The sequence below is a fragment of the Merops nubicus genome, unplaced genomic scaffold (assembly GCF_000691845.1).
Source record: "Merops nubicus isolate BGI_N331 unplaced genomic scaffold, ASM69184v1 scaffold7075, whole genome shotgun sequence".
Classification (NCBI taxonomy): domain Eukaryota; kingdom Metazoa; phylum Chordata; class Aves; order Coraciiformes; family Meropidae; genus Merops; species Merops nubicus.
In genome coordinates this window covers 1,788-12,544 of record NW_008607528.1, presented here as the reverse complement: position 1 = coordinate 12,544, position 10,757 = coordinate 1,788, and the positions used below count along the sequence as shown (strand labels likewise).

Genomic DNA, 10,757 nt, shown 5'->3' with positions numbered 1-10,757 from the left:
ATTTGGCAAGGCAAAATAACTTTTAAAGTCCTTTTTATGTTAGCTTTTAAGCTTCAGAAATTTGACCTAAAATCAATGAAATATCCCACTTGAACAGCAGCTGGAGGCAGAGCAGAGAGAGAATCTCAGAGTCACAACAAACACTGCACTGGTTTTGTTCCAGTGGCCTTCTGGCATCATAGAGGCTGATGACCTTAAGCTCCCTGTTAGTTAGGGCTAGGTGATGAAAAAATGTTGCTTGAGAGAATCTCCCTCAGTTTTAAGACGAGGTGTAAGCTATAGAAAACATACTCCAGGTGGACGATTGAGGAGAGGTATTTCTCTCTCTCTCAGCTGTTTTACACTCTGATCTGGGTGCTGAGCCATTCCCTTCCGTGTGCTGGCCCCCTGTACAGTGCCTGTCACCTCACCCAGCAGGGACTGAGCTGCCCCTTTGGCCAACCCCACAAATCAAGCGTGGGGCCAGCACAAAGCTCTGCTGCCCCTCGTGCCTCCTGCACAGTGACGGGCACAGACCTCACCACGCTGGACCCTGGGCAAACAGCACAGAAACTCTTCCCCAAAAAGAGGCTACAGCTGAAATCCAAGCCCTAAGGGAAAAGGCTGGAAAGGCTGGGTTGGTTCTCAGTGCCCTCTCACGGGCAGGCAGCAGGCAGAGCTGGCCACCTGGAACTCTTCCAGGGATGAAAAGTGGCCGGAATTTTGCTCTCTGGCTTTAAAAAGCTGGGCTGGTTTGTCTGGAAGGCAGACTTTGGTCGCAGGGGTTTTCCTGCCTGCTGCTCTTCCTGCTTGCTCCCGGAGCTGCCTCCTGTGCTCGCAGGCAGGAGCATGGCCGGTGCCTTCCCTGTGCTGGCAGCTGTCTCCCTGCTCTCTGCCTTCCAGCAGTGTAAGACCTGGGGGGTTCTGTGGCTGGGGGCTGGGGAGGTTTCCACTGCTTCTGAAGCACGGGGAGTTGTTTTATGCTAAACTGTCTGTTCTGTCAGTTGGATTTCTGGGAACTCTTCAGGTGTTTCTGGCCGCAGCACTGTTTACCCTCTCTGCAGTGGGGAGGGAGCTGGCTCTGTGGGATGGATTACTCTTCCATGGAGGAGAAACTAATTTGTTTTCAATCCTATTTTGTTCACCGACGTTTCCAAATTGTACTGTTGTAACTAGCTGTAAAGTTACCCCAGAGCCACGTTGTGCCTCAGTTTCGATTCTTAGTTATGCTTTGGAACAACTGAAAGCCTCAAAAGTCAGAGCAAATTTTTTAAATTCAAATACACCAGTGCTGGACTGAAAGCACCCTAAAAACTATTTCCTGAAACAGAGATATTAAAGAAGAAAGGAAACCTGAAATTAAAGGAGGAAGCAAGCCTTTACACAAGGCAGCAACAATGTGAGATGTTCCACATTACGTCCTCCTCGTTACATTTCTTCAAAATCTAAATGGATTTCTCTTATCCCCTGCTGAGAATCAAGGAGCAGGGAAAGGAGTGGGCAAGTCTGAGATGCATTTTCACTCTTTATGGGTCTAAAACTGCAGCAGCGATTTTAGTGCTTGTCGTTATTGTCTTTGAAGTATGTTGATTCATACAGTTGTGTTTACACCAGGAAGCAAGATACATTTTGAAGGCATTTGTGCTGAGAGCAAGTTAAAAATAATTACTCTGCCTTTTTTTCCAAGTATCTGTATCACTGCCAACTTATCTAGCAACCTATCTACATGGCTTGACTGTTTGTTTATTTGTTCTCAAAGCCTCAGCTACTGAAATAACATTTGTTCCCAGCAGGAATAAAAGCTTTGGAATGTGACCCTCCCAGGTTAGAAAAAGCCCAACACAACAGGAGGCAAATAAAAAGCACCTAAAATTTACATTCTCTTTTTCTGTTGTCAGATCAGCTACAACCCAACCCTTGTGATTTTCACAGGGCTTTTCTGTCTGGTGGCAATATTTACCATCAACTTCTGTGAAGGCTCCACTTGCCTGCCTTGATTTTTAATGTCAAAGTGTGAAGGATTAAAACCAAACATTATCCAAAGAAGTACTGAAGTATAAGAACTCAGGGAATTGTACAGATGCTGAAACTGCAAAGGGATGGAGAGGTGTATATATAAGTGTGTATATATATACACCTATACACTTCCTTCTGATTGTTAATCCTTGTTAGTCAATCTTCATTAAAATCACAGAAAAGACGGGATAACTTGGGTTTTAATTTACAGTGGCAGTCTGACATCAAGCCCAAAGAGAAACCTGTGTAAGAATCTGATCTGCTGATCTGATTGAAATCATCACAGCCTGGCTTACCTTCATTAGGGGTAAACCCAATCAGATTAATTAATGGCAGTTAGGAAGGTGCTGAGGGGCAGTACAGCCCCCCTGAAGCAGTGCTGGAAGCCAGGTTTCACTTAGCAATCATCAGAGGGAAGACATTTAGTGCCTCAGAACCATGAAGTGTTCAAAGAACCAGGTCAGTCAAAGATTAAGCTGTGCAAGAAATGCTCCAGGGTAGGAAGAAAGAGCAGAAACAATGCAAGAAGTGGTTTCCAGTCATGAATCCAGTCCCAGGCAGCTGAGATTTGCTTGAGAGTTGAGTGTTTTGTAGGCTGATGGAAAAACAAGGGAATCCAGTGAGAGGACAGAATGGTTAACCAGAGTCTCCCATCTGCAAACCTCTGCCCCTCAAACCAGAGCCTTGCTGACTAGGCAACACCAAGGCCAAACCACAGTACAGCTGAGGCCAGGGTTCTACCATGGCCTTGGTGATTTGCTTTGGTTAATTGTACTGAACAAACAAGAAGGATTTGGCCCTTACAGTGCCTTAATCTTCTTATTTCCCCCAGTAAGTTTATTTTGCCCAGCATCCTTTCAAGGCTTTTGTTTTTCAGCTGACTTGGGTTCCATGAGCTGCCTTGACTTGCTGTAGCTCCTCAGCAGAAAAAAACAAAACCAGGTCCTAAACTGGTTGTAAGAGTTGAGTGTCTCAGTGTAGCCAGAAAGTGAGGGATGGTTGCTGGCTAAAAATGCCTTGCCACCAAAACAGCTCACCTACCACTTAGGCTGGTAAACTAGGCAGGATTTCCCAGCATGAAGCATTTGTCATACAAATGAGATCATTTTCAGGGTGCCAGAAGTTAAAAAGCAACTTTTCAGTTCAGTTTTCCAGGAAAATATTTCTCAGAGGTAATTCCTGAGCTCCCATGAGTTTTGGTCTCCCTGGAGCACATTCCCTAGACCCTCCCTGGTACCATCCTTCCTTTCTGAAAGGGCTGCAAGGTGGCAAATAACAGATGAATCACCAGGAATAACAAGAGATGGGTGGGTGGGAGTAGAGGAGGTCTTGCTGGATGGAAATACAGTGACAGGTCCTGTAAACCTGCCTTACAGAGAGATAGCTGAGGTGCTGACTAGTCTCTGGAGACAAAGGTTAAGAGGTCACTTGAACACAGCCCATAATTACTTATATGGGGAGAAGACAGATGGGGAAATGGTTTTTTTTGAGGGAAAAGGCTTTGGCCACAAGGCTAGGACATAAGAGGTGCGTGGGGCAGCACCAGTAATATCTCTAGCTGTGGTTTAATGCCACAGCTCCCAGGAGGGAGGACAGAAGATATGCTCTAGGCTTGCCCTTAGACAAGTCTTTCTGGTGAATTCAGGTGGGTGCCTGGTTTCTGGATCCAGGTAAAGTCAGGTACACAGCAGATGGCAAGCTCCTCATACAGGGCGGCTATGACATGGCCAGAAAAATAACTCCAGGTACCCAGAGAGTTTTAAAGTTACACGAGATGGTGCCAAGCAGCTCTGCTGCATAAAGAAAATTGCTGCCTTTCGTCCTTGTGAGCCTCTATCTAACATTCAAGGGGAAGACTTCTGCTGTGAGGACATCAGTAAAATGAGGTACACGTATACACACCAGAAGTGATCCCAGAAATACAGATGAGAAGTGCAGAGATAGTGTTTGACTGGTTTGGGTTTTTCAGGCAGTAACTGGTATTTAGTCAGTGTATAGAAAGCAACCTGTCTTGCTCATGGCACTCCATCACTTCTAAAAAGAAAAAAAGCTTTTTACAAGAGAGCTAAGTACTGTTGGCTCCAACCAGTGGAGATGGGAGCAGCACAGGTCCTCCAGTGGAGAGCTCTCAGAGCTCCCCAGGAGATGATGTGAAGAGCAGGGAACAGGCTCCCACCTCCTCAAACAAGCTGGGAAGTGATGTCCATCAGTGCAGTTTGGTTCCTGCAGCGTGACTGGGAGCCTGGGTCTAGGATTCAGATGAGGCAGAAGGACATTTAAGTCACAGCTAGTGTAGCAAAGGCAAAAAGAGAATGAATGTGTTTCTAAAAGAGCAATTTCCCCCTTCCTCATGAGCGTCACTCTCCAACCTAAGATCTAAACTTTGGTAGGGAAAAAGTAGTTTATCTAAAGATGGTCTCTTTCTGTCAAACAGAACAGAAAGAACTGAAGAACAATGATCTCTATTAAAAAAATTACTGGCACATTAGAGACACAACCAAACCAAGAAACTGTGTAATTCATGAGCCCTTATTTTTGCTCACAGGCCACTTTGCTCGGCTGGTGGGGAGATCAAGAATGAAGCACAAGGTCATGCCCCCAGCTGTCACTGGAGCTCCAGAGTTTGACAGAACATTTCGTGCACAGTAAGTCTGGAGATCATTAAGATGGTGGCAATGAATAACAATTCAGTCCAGACAAGTAGCAAAACCAAAAATTTCTAACAGATTGCTTTTCAAATGGTTCAGCTGTTATTTTAATGCTATTGGGCTAAATTCAGCTCATTTAAAAGAGTCACTGCTCAAATTCGGCTCAAGCTAGGCAATCAGATTACTCAAACCTAAGCAGGGGCTGAGAGCTAATTGATTGTAACTTGGAGAATTCAGATGTTCTGGATCTAGCAAGTGTTGCTGTCAGTTCTTGGACTGTGGTTTAACACCAGATGTGGGAGACAAGAGCACAGGACCTGTCTCCCCAGTGGATAATGGTGGAATAGCCTAAGATGAGAATTTTTCTAAAGGGCTTCAGATTGTGGTTGGCTAATGGCCCCAATTCAAACCACCCCATCTCCTATAACTGTAGCTGTAGTGGGTAACAGCAATGGGGCATAGAAAATATTTTAGTTTATATGTGAGATTAGAAAGAAGTGAATTTTTAAGAGTGCCTAGAGCTGGCTTGACTGTGCTGCCACTGGATTCAACAGTGCTAACTTTAGTGGCAACAAAATGGGGCCAAAGCTGATTTTCCTTGAAAATCCCATCCACGGTTCTTTTCCTTTCCAGACTAATGTTCTTTCAAATTTATTCTGCAGACAAAACTGTGTGGAGTTTTACCCCATATTCCTGACTGGCCTCTGGACCGCGGGATGGTTTTTTAATCAAGGTAAACATTTGTGGGCTTTATTTTTCTTGGACTGAGAAGTTTTACACAACTTCTAAAAACATTTTTGTTTTATTGGGAGGTAAATGACTGTAGACAGCTTTTCCCTTTCCTTTAATTGCATGACCTTAGCACAGCCTCCCTAGAAGAATGCTCAGTGGCACTGACATCCCCACTCAGCTCTGGCATTCCACATAGCCCCACCAGCCTTCACTCCTCCCTGCAAACCAAGGAGCCAGCACGTGGCACACTTATCAGACATCCAGTGGGTTTTCAGGGTGAACTGTTGAGAAAAGCAGCCCCCAGATGCTTCTCAACAGTGGACTGTTGTAGAGCTAGAACTTGTGGCAGAGCCCAACTTCTGCCCTCCACATTAACAACCCCTGCCCAGCTGATGTTTTAGAATCATGCAGCCTGTGAGCTGGAGACAGGGTAACTAGCTCTACACCTCTCCTTCCTGAACACCCAGCTTTCTTCTCCAAGTTCTATGTTTGCTGCAAAGCAGTCATTTTGGTTTGGGGCTCTCTCATAGCCAGAGTCCCAACTCCAGTGCAAATCCAAAGTGGCTCCACTTAAGCCAATAAACTGGTTATTAAATACTAGGTGTGCTCACAGACAGACACTTGAATCAAGGAAGATCACTGTTACTAACCAGCCACGCAGACGTGTGCTGTCACCTGGAAGTAAAGAAGGATTCTGTTAACCCTCCCAGCTCCCCTCTAAGTCATTTTTTCACAGATTAATCCAGGACACAGCAAAAGCTGCCCTGTGAAACACTCTCTTGCAGGGTCTGAAAGAAGACAAAATTAACTAGCACAGCTTAGTCCTGGGTAATACAACTGACCTACACCCCCTGCTCCATCTATCAAATGGAGGTGACTTTATACCCTTCCCAGAGGGAGGTCAGAAAGCTGACTTCACTACAGCTTCCTCTCCTGTCCTTGGATAAAAGCTGCTATATAAATGCAAAGCAGGTTATTAACAACATAAATAAGATTCTCTTTCCCAAACAAACACTCCCCTTTAGCATGAACTGTCACAACAATGTGAAATGACAGTGCTGGGTCAAGCCAGGGTGCTCCAACCTGCTGTCCTGTCTCTGGGATAACCACCAAACTGGGGGGGAGAGAACAGGTTCCTGTCATTTCTCAGAGCTCCTTTTCAGGGAATGCTTTTAGATTTTATTTTTTTGGACAGTCCTATGCCCACACCTATTTGTCAAACCATATCAAGAGCCTCCTGAAGTGGATGTTCAAGAATATATATATATATCTCTCTCTTCTGAATGATTCTTTCCCAAGATACGTTCCCAGGTTATGGGTAGCTATGAAAACCCCCAGAACTCTGTAACTAGAAAACATAACTAAAGTTGTAAATGCTCTATGATCCTGATGTTTTAATTTTCTCACCATTTTTCCCCCCTCCTATTAATCCCATCTTAGAACTAGCTTCCTTCCTGGGTGTGTTGTACATGTTTGCCCGCTACAAGTACTTCCACGGCTACATCCAGTCTGTGACAGGAAGGTAAGGAGCCACCAGCTGAATGCAGGTTAAAAACTCCAGGCTGTGGTCTGAAGCTGGGCTGAGAGCCAAGGCCTGGCAGTAAAAAGTGACTACAACACGCCTGGAGTGTCAGTGAGAGGTGTGAAGCAGAACCCCCCAGGGAAGAGGGCTGGTTTGGTGCTCACCCTGTGGGTGCCTGCTCTGTACTGAGCATGCTGGCAGCCAGGCTTGGAGAGGTCTGAAAGCAGAAGCAGTTGTGCAGCTCGGGTTGCCATGGGGTGGGAGGCTGCTCAGGCAAGGCTCCTGCTGCTATTTCCAGTTTTCCTCAGTTTGTCACATTAAGACCTTTACTCTAGCTGTAAAAAATGCACTGAAGGAAGCAGCAAATCTGGCCTTGTAGGGTGGTGAACTTTCACCAAACAGATAAGAGCACACAGCTTCAGATATGGGCACGTTAATGACTGTTAAGGGCACAGTGTCTCCTAACATGAATTCTGCTTCAACAAACATGCTCCTCCACTAAAAACACACAGCTTATTTCTTGTTTTGCTGAAGCCACTGCAATATCTCCTGTCTCCTGACCTAAGGCTCCCCTTCCAGTCCACATATCAGTCATAAAAAAAACCCAACCACCCAACAAAACAATACATGCTTGTTATAAAATTAAAATACTTGTTTATTTCTAGAGGAAGACACCAAACAGAGTATTTTGTAGTGAATAATCCTGCAGCAGCAGCAGCAGACTGTGCTACAGGGCTGTTTTCCATAGCTTGTGTACTGACATCACCACTCTCCTTCACTACAGTCTCCACCAATCCTTTACCCTCTTTGGAAGAGCTGTTGCTTAAGAGAAGGGAGAGGCCATGTTTTCCAGAGCAAATATATACAGATAATATTTTATCTGCCAGTAAGAGATGCAATAATTCAAATGATGCAATAAAATACCAGCCAGCAAATTAGCAGCTATTAAGGAAGTCTGAGGAGCAAAACAGTATAAATAAATGAAGAAGCAGAACATAATGGACTTTTCTTTAATCAACAAACTAAAAAGTCCTTTGTTCCAGAAATCTTTCCTGTGCTTTACTTCAGTACTCTTAGACCAGCCTCTCATGGAATCCTGGGAACAGTGGCTGGCTTTCCTACTAGAGCTTTGAACTCTGGTGAGACTCTCAGTTCAGTTCAGATTTGCCAAGGTTGGATTTTTTTAAGAGCACAAGAGGAACATGCACCTTCTGCTCCGTGTCTGTGATGGAGAGGACTCTGCAGATGAGCTGCATCTTTTACCCTTCCCTCTAAGCTGGCTCTTACGGATACTTAAAAGACTAAGCTAAAGACTTTTTTCAGGCTCCTCTGAAACTGAGAAAAACTCACACTCTAGAACAACTGAGAACAGTCTGTGATGGAGAGGGCTCTGCACGTGAGCTGCATCTTTTACCCTTCCCTCTAAGCTGGCTCTTACAGATACTTAAAAGACTAAGCTAAAGATTTTTTCATGCTCTCCTGAAACTGAGAAAAACTCACACCTCAAACCTGTGTCTAGAACAATTGAGAACAGCCCCAGGAGAGTGTGAGTGGAAGCCCCTTGGTCCCACACACTCAAAAAGCAAGTTCTGTGTTCCACAGACTCTCCCAGACTCTCCTGCAGGAGTCTGCCTTTCTGTTTTGCACAAATAAACCAAACTGCTCCCTCTCCCAGCAAGTGCCCTAACTGGTGACATTTCAGGATCAACACTTCCTTTCTGGTCCAAAAACCCATCTCCAAGTCAAAGTGCTCGCCAGCAGCAGCCCTCCCATCAGCAGAGGTGGGTGTAAGAAACACCCCCCCCTTCACCCTCAGCTCCAGAGACCTCTCCCACACTCCTAGCAGTGCAGGGAGGTGCTCAAGCCTGTGTGTGCCTTTACCTACACATCATGGGATGAGGGGGCAAGTTCCTGGAGCAAGTTCCTTACCTCCACATGAATATTTCAAAGCACAGAGGGAGAGTTTTCCCACAGAGAGGATATCAGGAATCTCTTTTCTCCCTAGCAAAAGTCACGTGTGGGGGTGGTTTAATACCAAACCACCCACGGGTCCTAATAGTATTTTTTTTTTCTGCTTTCCACTTCTAGGTTAACAGGTTTTTACTTGAGTTTGATATTTCTAACGTGCCTGATGATCCTGGGTGCAGCTGGGATTGTTAACAGCTTTCTGGATGAATACTTGGACTTCAGCATTGCGAAGAAACTACGTAAATTGTTCTGAAGATTGGGTTGGCTTTTTTTTAAATAATGTGGATAGCTTCCTTGAATACTGAAAGGATGATAAGCTGGATGTGAATAAATACCAGGGCCCTTTACTAACAGCCTGTTGCCATGTAAAACACGTGGGTTTCCTGAGCTGTTTGTGCCTTCTCCTTTACCTACACTCCTGAAAAAGAGTCAGTGAGGCAGAATGTTGTGTCACATCTGCAACTGCAATTAAACATTCTGTCATCCTGCACAGTCCTGTAAACCCTCAACCAATCAGGTAAAGCCAAACCCATGAATTCAGTGAGGAATTCAGTTGCAGCTGGCACGGCAAGCATCAGCCCGTCTTACCCAGCACCTCTGCAGTCTCCCCTCACTCCTCTTCATCTCCCCCAGCAGTGCTGCCCCTTCTGCTCAAATGTAACACCACACTTTGATGCAAAACCCTGCCACGAGGTCCCAGTTTTCCCAGTACATCCACTCCCACTGTTGGAAGCTGTTGAAGCACATCTGGAAACACTGTTTTCCTCGGGAGAACATTTAGAGCTGCACTTGACCCTACGCCTCTGTGGAGGCCTTTTGATTTTAGATGCACTTCCAACGTGCTCAAATGCTCTCCCTGTAGAACGTGGGGCCCTCCCTCCTGTAGGCAGATCCCACTTGTCACACAAAGTCTCTTGAAGACAGGCTGTACCCACAACGTGTCACTTCTGAGAGGCAGAGACAGCCCAGACAAAAAGAAGGCACAGATGCTCAGCTAACAATTGGGTCTACTGCATTGTCTCCCACCCAGGCACAGATGGCTGGGCTGTGGGAAAGACTAGACAAACATCCCAGCTTGGGCACAGCTCTGGGGATCATAAAATGACAACGAAAAGCAAACGACTGTGAAAACAGTTTTCTGCTAAAAGCAGGGGAAAAGTCATGGCTTAATGTTGTGAGCTCCAAGGGTGCTGATGAGCAGCTCTGTGGAAGAACAGCAAAGCAAGATCATGCCTGTTTGGGTAGCTCCTGATAATTCAAATTATTTAGGCAATGCTGAGTATACTCATGCTAGAGCCAGCAGCCAGAATCTTTCCTTGCCACGCCTCTGAAAACATTTGGCCCCAAATCCTGCACGTTCATAGTGGTGTTCAGTCAGGTCTACCTAAGGAACATGCTTATGGCCTTTCTGGAAGTGCACTGAGGCTGATAACCTGGCCACGACATAATGGAGTGCTGGACCAGGTCCAGAATAACCTTTCCTATGAAGAATGTGGAGATGTGCAGCAGTGAGCCAGCGATGGAGAGACACGACTTGGTGCCTCCAGCTGGCAAAGGCTGAAATGGCACCTGAAACAATAAAATGAACAAGTACAAAGGTGCAAGGCTTGGGTCCAGTAACGGCTGCCAAGGGGCTAAGGAGAGGTTGTGATGGTGAACAGGCTGGAGCTGACACACTCAGAGGGAGAAGGTACAACAGGGCCAGATGTAACAACCACAGAAATCCCTGGGAGTTCTTCCATTAACTTTTCTCCTGTGGGCTGAAAGAAAATCCACCCACCCATCTGCCAGTGATGGCTTCGGTCATGGGCAGCAGGAAGTGCTCTCACCAGACTCAAACCCAAGACTGAAGTCCAAACTACATAACAGACTTGACATACACACTAGAGGAG

At 45.7% G+C, this 10,757-nt stretch overlaps 1 protein-coding gene across 1 annotated transcript; it reads left to right on the top strand.

Moving 5' to 3' along the window:
- Window positions 1-828: 828 nt before the first annotated feature.
- Window positions 829-9,118, top strand: MGST2 (microsomal glutathione S-transferase 2). Its single transcript, XM_008939966.1, has 5 exons — window positions 829-886; window positions 4,541-4,640; window positions 5,306-5,376; window positions 6,816-6,897; window positions 8,986-9,118. Exons 1-5 carry the CDS (start codon window positions 829-831, stop codon window positions 9,116-9,118), a joined length of 444 nt encoding a protein of 147 aa, XP_008938214.1.
- The last annotated feature ends 1,639 nt before the right edge of the window (window positions 9,119-10,757 follow it).